The sequence below is a fragment of the Scatophagus argus genome, chromosome 5 (assembly GCF_020382885.2).
Source record: "Scatophagus argus isolate fScaArg1 chromosome 5, fScaArg1.pri, whole genome shotgun sequence".
NCBI classification, from domain to species: domain Eukaryota; kingdom Metazoa; phylum Chordata; class Actinopteri; family Scatophagidae; genus Scatophagus; species Scatophagus argus.
The window spans coordinates 24072624-24095296 of NC_058497.1; the positions used below are offsets into that span (position 1 = coordinate 24072624).

Here is a 22673-nt window from a genome sequence, read left to right on the forward strand (position 1 = left end):
ATGTCAGTGATGATCGTTTATCACACAAGACAACGCTGTTTGTGTACGACTACGGTCGAAGTTGAACCACTGACGTACTTTTTTGACTTTAGTGACCACATCACCCAATTTTTGTGATGTTTTCCTGCGACCTTAACCTTTTCTGTGGTAGTTTACTCAACTTTGTGTAAATTTGCCTCACATATTACTCCAGTTTAGGCATCATGTTTCATACAGTGTACCGTAATGCCTTTGTCCCAGAACTGCAGGCCTGCAATGCACACAGACTGTAAAGATTATGTAGTAAATGTAATGTAATGTCCTGGTGGTTTTCAGCAGCCGAATGAAGAGGCTACAGCTATGCTTGATGAGAACTAGATGTTCCACCCAGCTGACTGCCTCATTCAAATTTCAAGTTTCTTTTCTGGAAGAGATTTGTGCTGTACTTGACGAGAAGAGCCTCAAATCGTTGTATGAATAAATGAATAAAGCCAAAGAGAGAAGTTCAAGCCCTGGCTCCTTCCTGTCCTCCGCACAGATGGCCAATCATGCCCTAAAGTGGATCTGAATGTCAGATTGTCGGCCTCCTCTGATCTGACATCAGAAAGGTGTGTGTGGGAAGGGGTTTGTAATGCTATTCGACCGTCTGACAAACACGTCTGACAGAGCATCAGTCTCAGTTTATCCTCTCATTAACAGTGAAGGAATGTGCAGGGAAGAGAACGGTGATTAGAAGGCTTGCTGTGGTCGATCTCATGCTCTTAATTAAGCTTTGTTTACAGCATCCACAGGCCAATATTTATCCTTCTCTTCTGGTGAGGTCCCTCACTGACATAACCTCTCTTAGCCCCAAACATTGAAACAAACAATTGAAACAATTTGTGCCGGCTGTGGAGAGTTTCCTTCACAACATGTCCTCACTTTCCAACAGTTCTCATCTCAGAAGGTCCAAGACTCAAACAGGCCCTCATAAAGATAGAAGAACAGGAATCTGCATAAACACTCAAACACAGTTCAGGCTGACCCCATGACTGCTCTCCTCCTCTCTCCTCTCTCCTCTCCTCTCCTCTCCTCACCTCTCCTCTCTCCTCTCCTCTCCTCTCCTCTCCTCTCCTCTCCTCCTCCTTCTTCCTCTCTCCTCTCCTCTCCTCTCCTCTCCTCTCTCTTCTCCTCTCCTCCTCCTTTCTCTCTCCTCTCCTCTCCTCTTCTCTCCTCTCCTCTCCTCACCACTCCTCTCCTCACCTCTCCTCTCCCCCTCTCTCCTCTCCTCTCCTCTCTCCTCTCCTCTCCTCTCCTCACCTCTCCTCTCCTCCCCTCTCTCCCCTCCTCTCCACTCCTCTCCTCTCCTCCTACTTCCTCTCTCTTCTCCTCTCCTCCTCCTTTCTCTCTCCTCTCCTCTCCTCTTCTCTCCTCTCCTCTTCTCTCCTCTCCTCTCCTCTCCTCACCACTCCTCTCCTCTCCTCTCCTCTCCTCTCTCTTCTCCTCTCCTCCTCCTTTCTCTCTCCTCTCCTCTCCTCTTCTCTCCTCTCCTCTCCTCACCTCTCCTCTCCCCCTCTCTCCTCTCCTCTCCTCTCTCCACTCCTCTCCCCTCCTCTCCTCTCCTCTCCTCTCTCCCCCTCTCTCTTTGTCTCCCTTCCTTCTGTGTTTATTGTTGCGAGGTTTGACAGGATGATGTTGGGGCTTTTCCCACCACACTTATGGGAGCTGACATCGAGCCGTCCTCCCTCCTGTTTACAACTCATTATGACAGTCAGGACCCTCTGGGACACATGTCTCAAACTGTGAGCCATGAGGACAGGAGACGCAGCCCAAGTGCCGTCTCCGTCGCTGTTGGCAGTCACGACTGTTTAACTTTATATGGTCTCTAATTTCTTGAAACTCGGCACAAAGAAAATCCTGAGTTGCAGTCTGGGTGAGTGTGACCGAGCCGGTTTTGGCGAAAGGAGGAGCAGGTGCGGTCCTGCAGCGCAGCACTTTGTAGAAAGTGTCCTGAACGCTTCCCTAAAACGGAACAATATGGCCTTCATGAAGGTTGGATTTACTGCAGGACTATTGTATTAGGCTGCATTAGGTTTAACCACGTAAACCTGATGAACTGGCAAATGAGTGTGTATGAGCTGTTTGTGATACAACATTGTGTTTTATCAGTGCTGTACTCCAGCTGTAGCTGTTGCAGAAAGAGCTCAGGCTTCCCACAGGGGATCATTACCTTTTTATCTAATCTCATCTCCTATCTTTACTGCTGTATTGACAGGGAAAAGTCGGTTGTAAAGCTGTTTAACTGATGTTTTCTTTGCGATAAAGCTTGTCAATAAAAGTGAGAAGCTCAAATTATACAAAGAGAAAGCGACCCGAGCTTTGTTTTAAGTGCGTCCTCGTTGATGTTAGAAACGCGTACGGTAGTTTACCACCACCAGATACGTCCCATAAACCACAGCTACTGTAGCTACTCTGCACTGCTGCTTTTCTGCTTTTGCAGTTGTAGTACGCGTCTCATAACAAACAAGTCTGGCGCCATGGCAGAGGTCCACTGAGGAACTGACTATGTGGAAGTAATGGTTGAATATACAACCGCCGGTTTAGTTTATCATTTATCTGATTGTGCACAGGCCTTTTTTCCGGGAAAACTACTATAGAGATGCACAAAGGTTTTTCCTCTTCTGCCTGCCTGTTTGATAGTTTTCTGACTTGCTGTTAGTTTGACTGCAAGGTCATTGATGTAAGAAGAAAATGGACAAAAGAAGAAGAAGAAATCACAGTTCGAAAGTTAACTTGATTCTTGATAAAGGAACCGCAGACACACTGGATGATGGGTTGGTCCCCGGTCCTGAGCTGTGCTGAGACCTGACCTCATTAATCTGCAGTGATGGTCACAGGCAGTACTGTGAGACACGTCATGAACAGCTTCTGACACTGCCAGAAGTTTAGGACCAAATGCCTACAGTGTATCAGCCTTAACCCACATCTACATAATAAACTGGCTGATCATAAGCACAATGTAATGATGATGCGCCTCCACTTGGATGGATGGATCAGCTTTGTTTTTTTTGTTTTTTTTATTGACTTTGTGTAGTTTCTCCAGGCATTTGTGGCACCATCTGTCATGCATCAAAAGAGAAATCAAACACAAATTGTCGTCAAGATACTAACGTTAACATTAACTAATGTTAATGTTTGGTGTTTTCCTCCAGTATGCAGGGCAGCACATTACAACATGCAGCTGACAAGTCGCACGTATCCATTCAGGCAGAATCTGACTCTTATTTCCCCCGTCGAACAGAACGAGAGCACACGAGAGAAAGTGTGCTAAAGCAAAAGTCGATGTTAGCTGAAACCTAACGTCAATCATTCATTATTTAATTGAGGTTAATTACTCAGTTAAAAATAGCAGCAGATGAACCTCTGAGCAATACTGGTTAGTGGTGCTCAAATTTCATTGGCCTGACTCCCACACTCCTGATGCAGTTAGATTAGATGCAGCAACAGCAACGCAGCACTCAGATGTGCTAATTCCTACAGCTCAATCGACAAAGTTACATGTAAAACATAAGAAAATGGACTTTACTTTGGGCTGCGATCACACGTGAACGATTGAAGCGGGAGCAGAACGCGGTGAAACCTGAGGCTGCTTCGTCTTTGTATAACACGATAAGCTGCTACGCCCGCTGCTCATGTGTTTTGTCTACAGAAATGCGCTCACGTTGAAATACAACCCATTCAGTGCTATTTTTGTGGCTTTGTCAAGCGCCATGAGCACAATCAGATCTTATTCAAAGGATGAATTATACTGGTGAGGTTAGACGTTGGCCCACAGAGTCTGATTTAAATAGCTAAGCCGGTGTTTTTCCTTCTCTGTATACAGCACATATGTATATACAGCCGCCGTGTCTAGTTTGAGCCGTGACAAACAGAGAATAAACACTGAAGGGAATTCAGCGAGGAGTGTGGAGGCGGCTCCATCCTTCTGTGGCTGTCAGTGGCTGGCTGCTGAAGCGAACGCCCACATCCACCCCTTTCATCCATCCACCAGACTGTACCTGTTGCTCCCTGCCAACATCTCTGTGGACGATGAGGAACATAACGACACATCGTCTCCTCAAGAGAAAAGATCACTTTGATCAAGCCAAGGATTCTGCTTGTGTATTGCTGAGGACGCAAGCAAGTGCAAAAACACTTGAAGCGAAAGCGTGTCAGAGCGCCGTCCTGTTTGATTAGCTGACTTTTCTAAATGTTTCTTTGTCGCCCTCATGCTAAAAATAATGTTTGGGCTGCTGCTATTGTAGTCATGTAGTCATGCGTCATCTGACATTGTTATGTAATGCCAATATATGAGAGAGAAAATGGCTTAATATATGTCATGATAATAATAATAAAACAGTAATTATATTGATGTTAGATGATCAGATGATAAAATATTGAGCTATTAAAAAGACATTGATATTTATTTCAGGTAAATTCACTGTTGAATCAAGTACCAAAAAACAAACAAACAAAAATCTTAAGAATAATTGATGAATTAGTTGCTACTTTAATTGATTTTACCCAAAGCAGTTTCATTTAATGTGAGGACGACTGAGCTGTGTGTTCTCACCATACAGAGCTCATAGGCAGGAGAGTGCGAGAACAGACTGGACTGTGTTTTATTGTCACTGTCAGCTTACAATGCTGAATATGCCAGTTTTATGTTAAAATATGTCTGCTGTGGATACAAGTTGTGACCCAGAAGTGAATTATGGGTTTCCTAAAAAGTGATAATCAGTGACACACGGCCAGATAAACATGGCAGAGTGCAGCTCTCAGCCTGGAATTAATAACGTTAAAAAAATATGTTTGGCTGTAACCAAACGGGCTGGTAAAGAAACCTGCACGCTGGACATCTCTTTCGCTTCTTGCAGTCACCACCATCATTGTGTAATGATAGCGCTGACTGCCAGTCCAAAGGTTTCTGAGGGGCATGAAAATGTGATGCTTTGGGAACAGCCCTCTCACGCTGGGGTCTTTGTTTCTTCACAAAACGTTGTCCTAATTTTCTTCAGCTCCCTCCAGACCTTTAAATTCCTCCTGAAATATTCCTCCAGAAGATTCTACTCTTTTATTCCCCGGAGGACTTAGTGGGACTGCGCTCCTCTTTGAGCATTTACGACAAGCACTAAACTGAGTATAGAAAATATCCCACTGCAACCGTGGGCAAGCTGTCTGGACCGATTCCTGGGAGGGAAGTGCCAGGCCCAGATGAGTATTTACAACATGCTCTGAATTATGTGAATATAAAAGATCAGAAAGAGAATATTAATTTTACCGTGTGAAACCAGCATATGTCATTGTAATCCCATAATTCTCATTATGGGAGTCAATAAAAGCAGCCTTGAGCCCTGATGTATTAACGTTTGAGGTATTTGTTAAATTTTTGACAGAAACAGAAAACAAAAACATTAAAAACTGAAACAGAAGTTGTTAACTAAAAGTTCAAAATTTATAAGATAAAAAAGGAGGACAAAAATATTTCGTAAGAAAAGGGAAAAGATTTGAAATGGGTTTTCTGGACAAGCTGCAGGGTGGACACGTGCAGTAAGAACACTGACATGTTCCTGTGTTCGACCAGAGAAGCTGGGCTGTCGAGATGACCGACATGCTGTTGCTGGTGGGAATGTGACAGCGTGGGGGTCTCCAGTGTGCACTTTGTGTTTCACTGCAGTCGGGTCAGTGATCTCTTAATTCGTTTACTTCAGGAAGTTCTGACATCCGATGAACTGGGAAACTAAAAACAAAACAAAACCACAGAGCTATAAATTCATCATTAATCAGTCCCCGGAACAGTTTCACTCGGTGCTGAATGAACTTGAACTGTTTAATCTCAGCTGTTACATGGCACTCAGGTCCATTATCTCATCATTTGTGGACAATCACAGCGTGTGTCACTGGATAAATACTGTGAGGGTGAGGCTCGCCTTTTCCAGTGAAGCCTCTTAAAGTGAAAACAAATACTCTCAAGGTGATCCAGGGAGTGCTTTGATGCAAGACTCGGTTTGAAGCAATTTGTTCAGACTGTTTATGTGTAGGATTTTTCAGATGAGAACACTACAGAGTCCACATGAGCATCATACGGCGTGATGGGTGAAACATCTTGCATTCTCTGAACTGAATCAGAATGACTCAGGATCTGATTTGGGATGAGCTTAGAGTGTCTCCATGAAGAAACTTTGACGTTTTTTTTAAATCCCCAGAGGCGTCCGAGAGTGCAGCGAACAGGAACGCAGGTTACAGTGAGGTGACGTGTCGGGACATTCAAGGTCGAGCTGTCGGCGCATTTCAAAATAAACACCATGAACTTGAAGAATCTCTGCTCGAAGAATCCTGATGAAAATGTCAAAAATGTTGGTAAGTTGAGCACAGGAACACGAGTGTCCTGTTTTCTATTGACAGCTTGGCTGTAGCTCAAGTTCTTGTCCTCATTGTTTCTCCTTGAGAACAAGAGGGATTTTGAAAAGGGAAACAGAGACTTGAAGAGGGGATGAAAGAGAAAGAAAATCCAGTGAGTGTTTCATCCCAGATGTTCACATCAGACTGTACAGACAAAGTAAGTTAAAAAACGAAACAGACACGTCCAGGTTGCAGTGCCAAAACTCCAACCTGGCGCCTATCGGGTCACCAAAACTCCCCTGAAGAAGTCAGTCGTGACTCCTTGTGACTTGTTTTGGTTTATTTGTAATCAGATATTGTAGACAGAAACAAACCAAATACAAATGAAGAGTGACGGAGATGTTTCTGCCGTGTTTTGTGCCAAAGAAAATGAAGTGTAGGCGTGATGACACCCCGGGGCTCGGCCCTCACACGTCACTGACGCTAATGAGGCTCAGTCACGAGGCTAAAGAAATAACATGGACGTCTTGGCCACCAGCTTTGAAATGTGTTCTGGGTCATCTCCGATGGCAGCACTTTAAATGGGAAAACAGATGAACCTTATCGTGAGTGTAATTTTCCTTCAAGCTCGGTTGCGACTGTGCGTGTCCGCCTGTCATACTTCCTGCTGAAGTGTTCGCTATTTTGGTTTGGATCATTTACACAAGTTTGGAGGTTTGAATGTGGGAAATGAACTTGTGTGTGTGTGTGTGTGTGTGTCCTGAATGTGACCGAGTTGTTAGGTGTAAGAGGCGTGTGTGTTAACATGTTTGATAGCGTAGCATTACTGGCTTCCTGCTTCCACTGTTTGACTGTCAACAGGAATGTTTGGCAAACAGCCCAAACACACACACACACACACACACACACACACACACACACACACACACACGGGTTGCTGCATCTAAACTTTTTAGGACCCTCACTGGCCAGCCCTTACCCTAAGCTTAACCTAATTTTAAGTTTAACCACTGAAATCAGTAGATTCTTCTCTCCATGCTAACAATATGCTCCACAGGTTATCTACTCACATCTGGAAACATCACCACCATGAAGTCAGACGGGTTAGAAATGAGCAGACAATTTTAGACATTATTAGACAATTTTGAAAGGAAGTCACAGGCCAAACAAACCTAATCTAGAAGAAGTGGGCTTGTACTTCATAAACTGCAGTGCTAAGTGCAGTTGTGTGCACAAAGTTTTCCTTTTCCAAAGACTTAATGTTATTTACATTTCAGGTACACTGACTGTGGTTTAATAAAGTAGATTAGATAAACTGACTCAATTTTATTCCTAACGTGACTGTTTGACCACTGGTTTCTTGCAAAATTGGACTTTTATTGATATCAGCGGGTTTCCAGATCTCTGTGAGTCCTCTGAGTGTAATGTCATCGTGGCTGATGGAAACAATGGCGACGGCGTGAACCTGAATAAACCATTAGGCCTCACAACCTTATCAAGAAGTGAGCACCGGCCCTCGCATTCCATCAGTGTCTTCGCTGTCAAGGTCGGAAATTGAGTTTGAATGCAGAACACACACACACACACACACTGATACACAGGGTGAATAACTTCATTACTGACCCTGATGTGTCCGGTTTGTAAGGCACGGGTCAGGCTCTTCTTTGTGTCGTCTTCCCTCCTGGCTCCACAGTCTCAAGTGGTCCTGCTCCGGTGAAGCATTTTGATTTATCTGAGGCATGTTTTGTTTTTCAGTGTTACAGCACATTATCATGTGCCAATAACTTCCACTGCCTCACTGAGGATAAGATTTGTGATAAGTGAGATTTGTGTTATCAAACTGTGAATTCTGTGACTTTGACTTTACCTCACAGTGACGTTAACAGCTCGAATTTGACTTATGTGCTCATATCTCATCTTGTTTATTGTTCCTCTTTGCTCTGGGAGATTTAGTCTGTGGAGGTCAAGTTGTCAGGGGCGTGTTCAGAAAGGGGGCCCCTGAAATCTGATAGGCCACCCTGTAGCCAATCAAGTTTGGTTATCTGTCCAGTGAGAGGCAGGACGTCAGCTTGAACACACTGTCTGACGAGTATGTTTGAGTGTGCATTGTTTTCTTTTGTATGTAGATTCTTACACAGCAGTGTGAGAAACTGTAAGACACTCTAATGTTAGTAAATAACATAGATGAGAAATGGTAAATTAATGCCGCTGCGTCACATGATTCACGCCACCCCGCAAATGTCAGCTTCACATCACTGCAATAAAAAAAAAAGTCTAAACAAGTGAAGTTAATGAATATGAAGGAGAAAACACATGTTTCTGTGTAACACAGAGAAAATATGTGCGTGTGTGTGTGTATGTGTGTGTGTGCTGACAGCCAGCATGACGTCTGTATGGCTGCCTTGACCTAATCTCCTCTGGCAGCAGATCAGACGCTGCTGTGCTGCACCAGATGACACAGAACAGGTTGATATAGGCCTCCATTGTACACACACACATTCCTAATTCTTAATTACCAATAAACCTTTTGAACTGCTTTCCAGCTTTGATTTGTGGTCTGAAACCTCCAGTTACAGTACATCATTGCAGAACTGTACTTTTGCTCCTCCAGTGTGTGTAACATGCGAGTGAGAATATGTTAATAAAATTCTTAGTTCTTCTATTGCACTTCCTTCCTTTTTCTTTTCTTAACATGAAATGAAGATGCATCTTTTCAGTGACTCAGGTCAGTAGCTTGTTGTTGTGAAAAGATGAAGCTGCTAACAGCCGCTCGTATTGAAGGAGTGAGGGAGTTTTAGGTTGAGTTTTAGATAGCAGTCCTGCAGTGAGGTTTTAAGCACCGACGTGTTGAGACGTTTGATTATTTTAAGGCGATAATAAAGCTCGTACGAAATTGGAGGCACTGCCTTCAATAAAGCAGCTCAGCGGGCAGCAGATGCTCTTATGAAAAAAAGTTCAGGGATAGTCTGTGCTAACATAAGGAAGCAACGTCTGTATATTTTGATGCCATGACTGTGGAGGTTTCTCCTAAATTAGGGACAGCACTGTGCTTTAAGTAAAGTGAGGTTTAGGCACACAAAAACGCTTGGTTAGGGTTAGGAAAAGATCAGGTTTTCCTTTAAAATACTCGGTTTTGTGACGCTAAACATGGCTGTAAACTCTCCTGCACGTGTGATGCTGTGTTACCACTAACTGTCTCCTGCCAGCTTGTGCGCAGTGCAAACAAAACCCACCTGTAAAAAAGCTGCTCCAAAGTGCTGCTATTGGTCAAAAACTTCAGGAAGAAATGCATGTTGACACTGAAGATGATGACCTCATTGCTCGTTAAGTCAGAGCTCGGAAATTAATTCAAACAGCAGCAGCAACAGCAATAAAACTAAAAGTTTTTATGTGTTTGTGTCAGGTGTGTGTAACACGTCCTCTGTGACTGTGACTCAGAAACCCAACAGCTATTTGCTGACCTGACGAGGTATAAAGAAACCTCCCACGAGGACAAACACACACATATTCTCACTAGCATGAATACCAACAGGGAGTTGCGTGTGTGGCACCATCGCATGCAGACGCGGCGTGATAAACATCTGAAATTTACAGAACAAACCACATTTCTGGTGACAGGACGGACAAAGATAACACAAGTGATGTTTTCTACCCCGTGGAAAACAAAACCCCTTTGGGTTAGTCGCTTTGCTTTGGAGGACTGACAACGTGACCCCAAAAAGTGGTTGTGGTTATAACAACAAAGTTCTCATAGTTTGATGTGAGGGCGGAATCACACCCTTTTCTCCACACACACACACACACACACACCCTGAGAACAGATTTTAGGTGGTGATCGGGTTGATTGGGAGCGATTCTGTCACCGGCATGTGGCCCTGCTGTTGTATCTAATGAGGAAGTGCGCTCGCTGTGTGTGGCGCTCAGTGGTGACAGATGTGATCTCGGTTGTTTGATAGTGGAGCCCTGTGACAGCAGGGTGAAGCTGAGAGACATTAAACCTTCTTCTAATGATGTTGTAAATGAAAGTTGCGATGTGGGGCCTCTTTGACCCCAGGCTGTTTGTAGCTGTATGAAACATATGAAAAATGTTAACGTTTTACACATATTTGTTGTTGTGGCTGATACTGAGACCACTATTGCATGCAAGTGTATAATTTGCAAAACTTCCCTGTGCTTTAGAGCCCTAACATATCTGTAGTAGTGCCAAGAAGCCCTGATAGTTTGCACGACATGGGAAGGAGGAACATAATTCCTTTAAGAACTTTTTCCCATGGAAAAGGAACATACAAAGGTTTGCAAATGAGCCTCTCCTGGTGCTCTCTCTGCTCTCTCAAATGAGAGAAACAAAGGTTTCCTGCTGGCTGGGCTCTGTCCAAGCTCTGACAGTGACAGTGATAGAGGAGAAAGTGTCTGAGACTGAGGAGGACCTGGACAATGAGGCGTCTTCCTCCAATGAGAACAAGACCCTCAGGGTGGACCTTCCTGTTGTCTCTCGGGCCTCCAGGAGTGGACGTGTTACCTCCCAGAAATGGAAAGTCATTATTGTCTCTTCCCCTCTTGAACGACAGGGTGGACTCAGTGCTGCTTATGGGCGTCAACTTTGTTAGCATCTGATATATATATAAAACACACACACACACACACCAGGAGATAATCCTCAGATTTACTTCACTACACTAAAAAATGAATGAATAATTAATAATTTTGAGGAGATTCAAAGGAGTTTACCTCCGACTTGACACGTGCCCGCACTGAAACCAAGGACACAGTTATAATACGTGAAGTGCTAACTAGGCAAACAGTTCAGTTTTCAAGTTGTGTGTTGATGGCAGCAACATGAACCTCCATTTTGAACCTTTTTTTGGTAAAGATAAGTAACCAGGTAGACCCGTAGCAGTCAGATATCTCCACACTGTGGTTGTGATGCGTGTGATAACAGATCACGGCAGAGTTGTTGTGACCCTGGTGTGGTGCAGCTTAACGACATGGGTGTTTCCGCCAACAAAGACTTATTTGACAAAGTCACTGCAGAAATGACCTGACTCAGCCCTCTCGTGTGTGTGCTGTCGTCCATGTTTGACTGTGTCACCATAGCACTGGTTCAGCTCTGTCCAAAGTCAGTGATGACACACATTAGCAGGCTGAAGCTGCTTTCTTAAACTCTAAACTGTTTTGTTTTGTGACAGACATCTCTGAAACCTCTCGCTGCGACTTTGAAGCAGGAAGTGAACACTCAGCAAGCCTGCTTTTTTTTTCTTTAATAGAAATAGATTACCCGGCTTCATGCCCACACCCACTGTTGTGTAGTCATGTAGTCAGATTTCAGTCAGTGTTAACAGCCAGATTTGCACGAAAACATTTTGTGTATCTTCACAGTTGATAATATAAATAGTCTCAAAGCCTGCACAAATAAAACCCTGGCACATGCATGTGGTAGGAGTGTGCAGAGCACGAGCCGGCCATAAACAAAAAAACTGCTGGCTGGTTTTTCATGAAATTTTCTGTGGATATTCTTGGTCCACAGAGGATGAACTTAGACTTTCTTATCTCTCCATAAGAGGAAGTCTGATTCCACGGTCTTGTTTAAGGCAACAAAAAAACACAGCTTCTGGTTAGCAGGACTTATTTGATATGATTATATTTAATGATTCAAATTTGAGCTTTCCTGAGATCAGCATTTCAGTGAAATAAGTAAAAGCTGTAACATCCAGTAGGCTCTTCAATTTGAAAACACTTATTTCTGAAATCTGTCGATCTAAGAGGAATGAAAAGAAGCTGAAACATATAGAAACTCTGAAGGAAGGGAGTTCACAGGGCTTAGGATTCATACTCAAGTAAAGTGATTGAAAGCATATGTGGACTCTTGTCAGCCATATGCAAAAATGTCAAGGCGCTCCAAGATGTATAAACAGAAGCCGAGTTCAGGGTGGAGAAAGTGAGAAGTGGAGGGGTGAAGTGGAAACTGAGCTCCCATCCTGCTCTGCTGTGGTAAAGTCAGGTTTATATGAAAGCTTACATAATGCTAATCACATGTCCTGCACTGTCTGTTAGTAAGATCTTTTTGTGGCTTACGGAGGGTCAGCATGTTCTGTGTTATCATACCAGATGTTAGAAAGTCACTGTATGAATATCACAAGAAAACTGTACTCGCATAAAAAACTTCCTCTTTGTGCCTCTTTCTTTCATTCGCACTGTACCTCAGTCCCTCACGGCAGCACAGTTCAACATATTAGAAGAAAAGGGTTTGACTAGTTCACATTCTATCACACAACTAATCAGAGTTTGCAGATAAATAAACTGGTCTCACCTATTTCTGAGTGCAGCCTGAGCGGCTTGCAAATCAGTTGCTAAGCTGATAAACGGTGGCTTTCTGATCTTGATCAGTTGCTGCAGATCTCCCACAACAGCACAAAAACAAGCTGTTTTATTTTTCTCTTGTTTTGGCTGACGTTTATTTTTCAAGCATCGTAATTTATCGTTTCTTTCTCTCTCAGTATCTTGCAGATGCTCTGGAGTGCAGATTAAATATCGGCTCCGGAGTGGTGAAGCTCTGTGAAGTCGCATCCCAGAGGAGTTTTGTGTGTCGTCGGGGCCTTGAGACACACCCACCCACACACACTGATGCTCAGCTTCTCCTTCTCGCGGTGGACCTGGCATATCTCTAATCTCTAAAAGATTGATGAGGCCCTGTCCAGGCGCAGGAGGCCTGGCACAACGTCGATAAGGCGGCTTTCATTTCACCACATTTTATCCCCCGCTCCTCCCTTTCTTCTCCTCTTTTCTTCCATGCTGAGGGATGTGGGGGCTGGCGCTGAAGCGTGAGAGAGGATTATGACACATCAAACCCCCCTGGGTGAGAAGGACAGTGCTTTAAACTGGAACCATGAGATGCCCCGAAAGTGACAGATCTGTTTTCTTCCTTTGCTCCACGTTGGACAGCCGTGTGGTAGCCGAGCAGGACGCCAGAGTCGGCATGTCACTGTCAAACTGCTGGAGCTGGAATGTGGTGAAACTACAGAGGGACACTCAGAGCTGAGAACAGCAGCACACACATACACACCTGCACCTGCGCACAAACACACTCGGAGTGCTCCACACAGGACAATGTGCAACATCTCATTCTGTGATGTGGACAGTAAGGTGGACCAGTTCTTTCAGCCCACGCTCTACATCATAGTCATCGTTCTGGGACTGCCCACTAACTGCATGGCTTTGTGGGCTGCCTACATGCAGGTAAGGAGGAAGCGCACACACACACACCCTGCGATCAGTAGGTAATGTGTCACTCTACTCGTGGTTTCACACTGTGCTGGAGGAACGATTCAGATCAGATTTCTTAGAAAACACTCGTGTTGTAAATGCAAGTAAACTCCTAAAGTTGTTGTTGTCAAGTTTGTGCATTTTGAACTGCTTTTTCTAGAAAACTGCAGCTAATGTTCATCTTCATCATGGATTAATTTCTCCATTTATGGATTATTATTTGGTTTGTAAAAATACTGAAATTAGTGAGAAATGCCAACATGACAAACCAGGGCTTAAAGTTACACTTTGAAAATGCTTGGTTGGTCCAACCATTTATCCAAAATCATTAAAAATATTCAAATAGTTGAAATGAAAAGGAACAAATCTTCACATTTAAGAAACTTGAATCATAAAATGATGAAAAATAATTTATCAAAACAGATTTAATTTGCTGTCAGTGGGCTAATGGTTTCAGCTGTACCTTTACACACTGTTGGGTAATTTCATTTACAACAAAAGCTCTTTGTATGTTTTGTAAGCGCTGTGCTCACTACGTACAGTCAGCACAGCACTGCAGACACGTTCTCATACAGCATCCAGCATCCAGCATTTCCCACAGACTGTCAGTTTGCTTTGGCAGCAGCAGCAGGAGGAATTGTTATTGACTTTTCATTCAAGCAAGTTCACTAACTCATATTTTTTTCAAGCACAAACATCATTAAAAGTGAGTGACGGTTCAACATTAGATTGTTGCTTTGCTTTCACCTCAAGGCTTCTTGTCCAACCGTCTACTGGCACAGACGCACTAATCGAAAGAGCAGTTGTTTCATAGGTGCATTATGGTTACTGTAGTTCCCAAATGTTCTCCTGCGCCTGTTAGCGTTACTGGGCTCTTCTGCCTAAATATTAACATCAATACTGCATGGGAAACAACCAGCTGATGAATCGATTTCGAAAGACTTAATCAAAGGTGAACAGTGGACAAGTTGAACATCTACCCTTCCCTAAATACCTTAACAACGATAATACACCCAGACCTAATCCGTTTGCCTATGATTTTGCCTTAAACAAGACATCTTTATTTGTATAGCCCATTTTTACGAGCAGTTTGTCTCAAAGGGCTTTACATAACATCATAGCAACATCCTCTGCCCTTCGACCCTCACATCGAGTGAGGAAAAACTCCCAGAAGAAACCTCTAATAGGGAAAAATGGGAGAAACCTCAGGGTGAGCAACAGAAGAGGGATCTCCTTTAGTTCCATGTTTAGACATTCCAAAGGCCAAATGAATTGTAGCTGATGGAAATACAAACATCATTTGCATTTTTTTCTCCTCACACATTTAAAAGGATGCATAAAAAGTAAACAGAAACTGTCAGCCTCATTATGTCGTTCTGGACCATCTGACTTTTATGTGAACAGCACAGCAGTTGAACAAAGCTTGACACACTCATAACTCTCTCATTGCATGCGTGTGTGTCTGTCTTCATCCGTTTTCTCTTCTAACTTCCGCGTCTCACTTCTCCCTCCTTGTCTTTTCCTTCCATCACGTTTCCTCTGCCTTTCCTCGTCCCTCCAGGTCCGCCAACGCAATGAGCTCGGCATCTACCTGATCAACCTGTCAGTGGCCGACCTCCTCTACATCACCACTCTTCCTCTGTGGATCGACTACTTCTTACAGCACGATGACTGGATCCACGGTCAGGAGAGCTGCAAGCTGTTCGGCTTCATCTTCTACACGAATATCTACGTCAGCATCGCCTTTCTCTGCTGTATTTCACTGGACAGGTACCTGGCCGTGGCATATCCTCTGCGCTTCGCCAAGGTTCGACGAATCAAGACAGGTATGTAGGGTTAAAGGTTATGGTACTTTTAAATATTAGTGTCTGTAATACCAGGCACCTAATATATATGTTCCTGAATTTGTACTTTCCTAGTAATACAAGACTCAGTACTTTGAAATCTGACCTCATCCTGTTTTTGCAGGATGAATATATTGCGTTTAACAATTAGTTTCCCAAACAGCGCTGAGCCCCGAGAAGATGCGTGTCTTCAAATCTTCTGTTGCCTGACACCACAGATTTAGTTTGTGTAGAGATAAATAACTAATTAAAAGAGGATGTCTGCTAAAGAAAATACTTTCAATAAAACAAAATGATATTCCAGGGCCTCATTCAAGTGTTGAATCGTCATGGAAAGGATAGTGGCATATTGTTTGGTGAAAATAATGTTTCTTTGTTCTCTTCTTTCCTCTCTTCTCCTGAACCTCCTGCAGCTGTCCTGGTCAGCTCCATGGTGTGGATCATTGAGATCGTTGCCAACTCCGCTCCTCTCTTCCACGATGAGCTCTTCCAGGATCGGTTCAACCACACCTTCTGCTTTGAAAAGTATCCCATGCAGGATTGGGTGGCAGGGATGAACCTCTACAGGACATTTCTGGGGTTCCTCGCTCCATGGACAGCCATGCTCGTTGCCTACCGCGGGATCCTGGCAGCAGTGCGCTGCAACATCTCAACAGAGCGCCAGGAAAAGGCCAAAATTCAGCGGCTGGCATTGAGTCTGATCCTGATCGTTTTGCTCTGCTTTGGACCATACCACGTCCTCCTCCTGGTGCGGAGTGTCATGTTTCTAAGGAAGCCATGTGACTGCGGCTCGGAGGAGAGCTTGTTTGCAGCGTACCATGTATCACTGGCGCTGACCAGCCTCAACTGTGTCGCTGACCCCATTTTGTACTGTTTTGTCAATGAGGGGGCCAGGCACGACGTTGGCAAGGCTCTCTCAGCTTTACTGTCTGCAGCTTGCCACTGGGGCTCCTCTTCCTCGCCATCACATGCCGACATACTCAACGCTGGCTCAGTGACTATGGAAACGCCGCTGTCGGCGAAGAAGCAGCCTTGTGTTTACGCAGATGGAGGCAAGACGAACAGCTACAAGACAGAACTGGTGGCTCTGAAGGAGGAATGTCTACAGATGACCATCCTCAGTGTAAGGAAGTGATCCTACTGGGAGCATACTGAAACTCCTCACACTGACAGGATCTGATGTCTTCTGGGTGAAGTCAGATGCATTTATGAGGCTGTAGATGCCTGAGGTAATAGCTCCCACTGAACGGCACATTAACAAGCCAGAGCGGGAATGAGATTAATGAAATGCACAAGACATAAGGTCTGTAGCCATGGTAGCAGCCTATGTAAGACTGAAATGCTTACAAAGCCCAAGAGAACATTGTTGGGTTCATAAAAAGTGAAGGTAGACTACTTTGCTACTGTTAGAGCCTTTCCACTAGCAGGACAATAAATGTAAAATCTGGCTTGATGGTGGCACCTGCTGACAGGTCATGTTGTAATTGTAAAGGTTTAATCTTCGTATTGTGATCATTTTAGGACATCTCACACTGACAGCTTGTCAGGCTCAGTTCTCTGTTGCTGATTCGGTTTTACTTTGATAACTCAAAGCTGTAGTTTGTGAGCCAATGCGCAGCTGCACTGCATGCTTGTTTGCTTGATTGACTGTTTGTTAATGTTATCATTAATCTGAGCATGCAGCTGTGGCTGACAAGGTGTGACAGTCGCTACCTTTAGAGGTCGTGAAGTCAGTTGAAGTGGACCAGTGGATCATGAAGTCGACCATGAAGTGGACCAGTGTAAATGTTGACCTGCTGGTGGCGCTAATTGGGACATCAGGGGATCAAGTCCTCGGGATTCAGCCGCAGTGGACCATGAGTGTCACATACCAATCCATCCAGTAGACGGTGAGATATTTCAGTCCGAACCGAAGTGGAACAGATCAACAGACCAGCTAACATCCCAGCTGGATGTTACTGGTGCAGCTCATAAGGACGGTAGCTCTGGGAGTCATTCACAATGCCTAGGAAGACATTCTTGAACATTTAAGTGGAATTATGCTCTGCTGAGTAGTGTTAGTGGTCTGAGAGGATGCATCTTTCCTTTGACACCCAACTGGACGAAGGCTGGATGCAGGACATTGTGGTTTGACGACCAGATGTACCATTTGGATTATGGGATATAGAAGAAAAGCAGAAGATTAATAATAAAAATAAATGATTGTGTTGTAGATTACTGGTCAAAAACATTTTTAATGCTTGTTGAAAAATTCTTTATTAGTTTTTTTTTTTTTTTTTTAATAAGTAAATAACAAAGCCTTATGACGTACCTCAGCTCGTAAACTGTGATAACAAGAAGGCAGAGAGTGGAAATGTCTCTTGCAATGTTTTTTTTTTTTCATTGACACAGACAGCAAAATGACACACAGCTAAGATGACAGTGAAAATCCCAAATGAAAGCCTTTTACTGCAGTCAGCTCAGTTTGAAAACCCAGTTTCTCATTTATTTCAACATTATGTTGAGAGCAATGAAAAGAGCAGAAAAACAGTGTCATAGAAACAGCTGAAATTATTGTTATTTTTAAATGTCTGTGCATGAAGTAGCTGTCATTAATAATTAAAGTATAGGAATCTGCATGCTGGAGGTGCAAAATTTTTATTGCTTAATAGTTCTGACAGCCTTTACTGAAACTATTTTGTCAGTCAACCATCACTGAACTTCCATGAATCCAACCAACATGCAAAGGGGCTTTTGTAAAGGCTTCCAACTTTTGACCTGATACTGTTTACATTCCTATTCCAAACAGATGCTTTTAATTCGAACTGTCCCGAGCTTCCTAAAGCCAAGCAGTATGTCTTTTTTATTTTCAGTATTTTTTTATACACATTGCACAACAACGTTTTCACACCTAACCTCCTGTTTCCCTGAAATGGCAAGATTTTGTACGTGATGCAGGCGATGCTGCTTCCTGCTAAGGTTGTCATTTTAGTGAAACTAAGAAACATTGCTCTCCAATGTCAGAAAGTAAATTAAAAAATTCTTTAGTGGAAAGAAAATGTCTCCAGTGGTCAGAAGAACTGCGGCAGCATTTAAAAAGCAAGGTGACAATAATTTATTTAAAATTAACGATTTGCAAGCATGTCCTTTCTTTTGTATGTGAAGCTGGTTGTTCTTAGTGTAAATATATCTGACAATTATAATCTGCTGGATTAGCTGCCATGTTTTCCCGTAAGACGATTCCTTCCTGACGTCGTGATGCCAGGTGGGAGCAGTCAGGAAAACAGAAGAAATCTTAAAAAGTGGTCATAAGCTGCGTTTATTTACTGCAATTGGATCATACGCTGACATCCTTTTTCTGAAGCTGCTCTCGTCAGTCTGTGCACAACCAACACCACTTTACACTTTCAACAGACCATCCGATTGGTCAGTCCTTCCCACTGACTTCTGTGCAGGGCAGATCCACAGTCATTTGACCTGAGATGCCACCCACAGTCAGGTGAATTTCGTTGTCATGGTAACAAATGGCAGTGACAGATGTCGCATGTACTGCACAGAATTTGAAAGTTATTCCTTTTATGCAAAGCGAAGCAGCTGGGTGGTTTTTTTCTCATTGCCTGCTTGATTTTACAGTAAATCACACATGAAGAGAACCTGTTGGGATCCTTGATATTACAACAGAGCAGTGAATACTGCACATAAAGGAAGTGTAGTCTTTGCTTTAAAAAAGTGCTGATGGGACGCAGCCGTCTGAGCAGAGGCATCTTCAACAGCGAAAACCAAGTTAGCTGTTGGCTTCATCTTTAACCTTCTTGTCTGTTTGCTCTTAAGCGCACTCCAGTCCTTTATTTTCAACATTTTCTTTTGCTGTTTTTGTGACTCAGCATTTCAACAACTGTATGTTCGGGTAAATAACAATGACATGGGAACTTGGCCAACATTTACATGTCAGGTTGAGAAGTGTCTAGGTGATCCCAGCACACCTTTCTCCATGTTTTCTTGGCAGGAGAGCATTCCTCTGTGCAGTGCAGTGACCTTAAGGCAGATTTGTTGGTCACCTTCAGCTTGTTAGTGTTGCTGTGTGTACCGTTGCTTAGGTTGTGCATCTGTATGTTAGTCTGAGAGAGGAGGTACCCGCCTTCATAATGTGTATTTGTTCATCAACAATGTCAGTGAGGAATAAATTATGCCTACGAATCTTTGCATCCACACGTGTTTGTTTATTTGTTTGTTTGTTTGTTTGGCCTCCATTGGCTGAAAAAGCCGGATGGAGCAGGTGATCTGTGTATGATCACAATCTGTTTTCTGTCCTTTTTTTGTCTGTTTGGTTTTCCTTTTGTTGTTTGTTTCCAGCATTTCCTTCAGTTATGACAACATTCTACCGTTGCTGTAATTGCTGAGATCTAAATATACACCGAGTGGTAAAAATAAGTTTTAAAGAAACCCAAAGTTTAGCAAAACTCATTTAGAAAAAAAAAACACAAAGCCGAACTGTAAAATTGCATGTGTTTCCTTTTCTTTGTCTTCTTCTCTGCTGCAGTAGTTAGGACTAAAGTTACAGCAAAGGACGACTCGCGCACAGCACAGAGAACAAAAAGAGATTCACACTTGGCTCTGAGTTTTAAATGTTTTTTGTTTGCTTTTTTAAACATAACACAGCTGCACAGGCTGTGAAAAATGTGCCGAAGTGCATGAAGTACAAACGTTTCCTCAGTTAAAAATGAGTCATGCGTGCTAAGTGACCCATGTATGCGTTACTTTACAGGCACACCTAATCAGTCATCTGGGCTTGATTAAACACAAATGAAGCCAATAACCATTTAAACTTTTATCCCAGGAGGGACTGCCTGAACTTTTAATAGCACCTCGCAAGTTTTTCGCTCACTTTGGGCGTGACTATTTGGAACAACCATAAACACTTTCGTCTTTAGCCCTGTGGGATGACGGTTCAAAGCACACTGAGATTCTTATACTTCTATCTTAAAGTTCTATCAGCGAGGAGGCATTTCTGGAAAGGCTTGCGTGTGAATCCATCTCAGCAGCTCCTCCCAGCAGACTTGACAAATCCAGACTGGGTTAATGTACAATGAATGTTACAAATCACAGACCTTAAACCAAAAAAAGCTGCATGTTCCTGCAAGACGACACGTATCCTCTGGCAACAGATCACTGCATTGAACAGCAGGTCTGAGATGCTGCCAACACAAAGTCACTTTCTTCACTCTTCACTTCAACTTGTAGTCGCACAGCTAAAGAATGACATGAAGGACACACTGTGGGATGTGTGCATGTGTGCGTCTGTGTGCATGTGCCCATTTGCATCTATTTCAATGTCTGCACTCTGTGTGTGTGCGTGTGCTTTTTTTCTTTTGTGGGATGTGTGTGTGTGTCCTTCCCATTGTTACCCCTCATATCTGAGGGAACCTTATATTTACGACCTGTCCTCATGGGGGTGGGCACATTCACACTGTGTTATACAAGACAGGACAGTGTGTAGGCGTGTGAAAGAGAGCAGGGAGAAAGAACAGAGCTCGAAATAAAATGGGTGTATTTGTGTAACACACGGGATACGTAAAGGTAAACTGCATGTGTGTGTGTTTTTGGATACATAGGAGCACATGTGTGAGAGAAAAAGAAGGGAAAGGGGAGTGTTTGCACATTCCTTCATGTTCTTTCGAAGAGAGGAAGGACATAACTCCTCTCTCTGAGGGAACATTGTCTCTCGCCCTCTATGCTTCACCGGTCACCTCTGCTGTAGGTCTAAATATAGCAGCTCACCAGAGGCCATGCTGTCATTACCAAAAGCTCACCTGATTATTAGAGTGATTTATTATCAGGTAAGGATACAGAAACACATCCGGGACTCAGAGGATGATTGTGTTGTTGTTCACATTTATTTTTGGCCTGAGTGCAGTTCAGCAACGGAGGCAAAAGAATGAAAGTTACAGAGGATGGAGGGATGTGTTTTCCTTCCCTTCCAGCTAATTCCATTTAAATCACTGAAATTAAGTCTTAATTCTATGAACATAATAATTCATAAAATTGTTGTTACTGTGTATGACAGCAGAGTTCCTGTAGCTGTAATGTTTATAATGAAATAATTCATTTAAAAGCACGGTATGTAGTTTCTGTTGCTGTGAGGTCTCTCAGTAAAAACAACAGATTTGAGTAGCGTGGGATCATGGGAGTTGTTGTTTTCACTGATAAACAGCAGCCACAGCTAATGAGATGTGACAATGGGGCTGTTCACAGACAGGTGCTGGTTTAAGTTTTATTTATCTTAATTACATTGCATTTGTGGACTTCTTTCCTCACTCTTTGACTCTCTCGGAAGTTATAGCGACAGACAACCAAATGAAATGTACCGCTGAATAAAATTGTGGATTTCTCTGGATTTGAACATGGTTGGAAATACTGTAAGTACACAACTCAACACAACACACTCAACACTCAACAAATGTAAAACAACGCTTTAGTCATTTTTAGACATTTTGATACAGAAATGCTAAAATAAAGGTGATTGTCTGTTTATTGTTTACTGCAGCTTTAAGAAAAACGCACAAAATTGTTTTGTTTCCCCTTTCAGATCAAGTTAGATCAAATCAAAAGGTACAAATATAACAGCAACATGTTTGGATTTGCAATAAACGATAAAATAAACACCTAGAATTGTCTCATTTCGATGCCTTACACAAAAATGTTCTTAGACATTACATAAATCCTTAATTCCTGAAAATATTAACACAATTCCAGTCTTATGTTACCTCTTTGTAGCACTGCTGAGCTGTTTATGCCTCCTACAACTGTGACCAATGTGACCCAGAATCCATTTTTAAGATGCATGTAGTAATCTAATTAGTAACTCATTCGGTCGTATTTCCATCCTGGCAGAGGAAGCAGGTCACCGCCCCCTGAACAGCCCCCTGACAAAGGTACAACACAGTAAAGACACACTCACACTGCTTAGGATGCAAATCATGTACCATGAATTGTGCAGTAGTCCAGAACAAAAGCTATAATTCCTGCCTGACAAGCGTGCACGCTTTCAAACGTTATCACATGTTTGGAGAGGCGTTCAACCTTCTCTGTATCTTGTGTGTAATAGCGAGCGCTTTGCACGTCTTTGATTGTCTTATTGCCTTGCACCAAAAAGAACTTCCACTTGTGGCACAATAAAGATTTCAAATAAAATGTTGAATGAAGCCAGAAAGGCAGCATCATTACTCTGTGAGCTGTCACGTCACACGGGCA

The 22673-nt window shown here is 43.1% G+C and overlaps 1 protein-coding gene across 3 annotated transcripts in view; it reads left to right on the top strand.

The window, feature by feature from the left end:
- Positions 1-19620, top strand: part of gpr4 (G protein-coupled receptor 4) — a 40412-nt gene extending 20792 nt beyond the window's left edge. For 2 of the 3 annotated variants that reach the window (XM_046389895.1, XM_046389897.1), the window contains exons 2-4: positions 12834-13572; positions 15161-15425; positions 15857-19620. In XM_046389895.1, the coding sequence (XP_046245851.1) occupies positions 13444-13572; positions 15161-15425; positions 15857-16578 (1116 nt within the window). In that variant the 5' untranslated portion in view covers positions 12834-13443 and the 3' untranslated portion in view covers positions 16579-19620. Of the gene's footprint in view, positions 1-6203; positions 6358-12833; positions 13573-15160; positions 15426-15856 lie in introns of all 3 variants that reach the window. The other variant, XM_046389896.1, reaches the window with a different exon arrangement.
- Positions 19621-22673: the final 3053 nt, after the last annotated feature.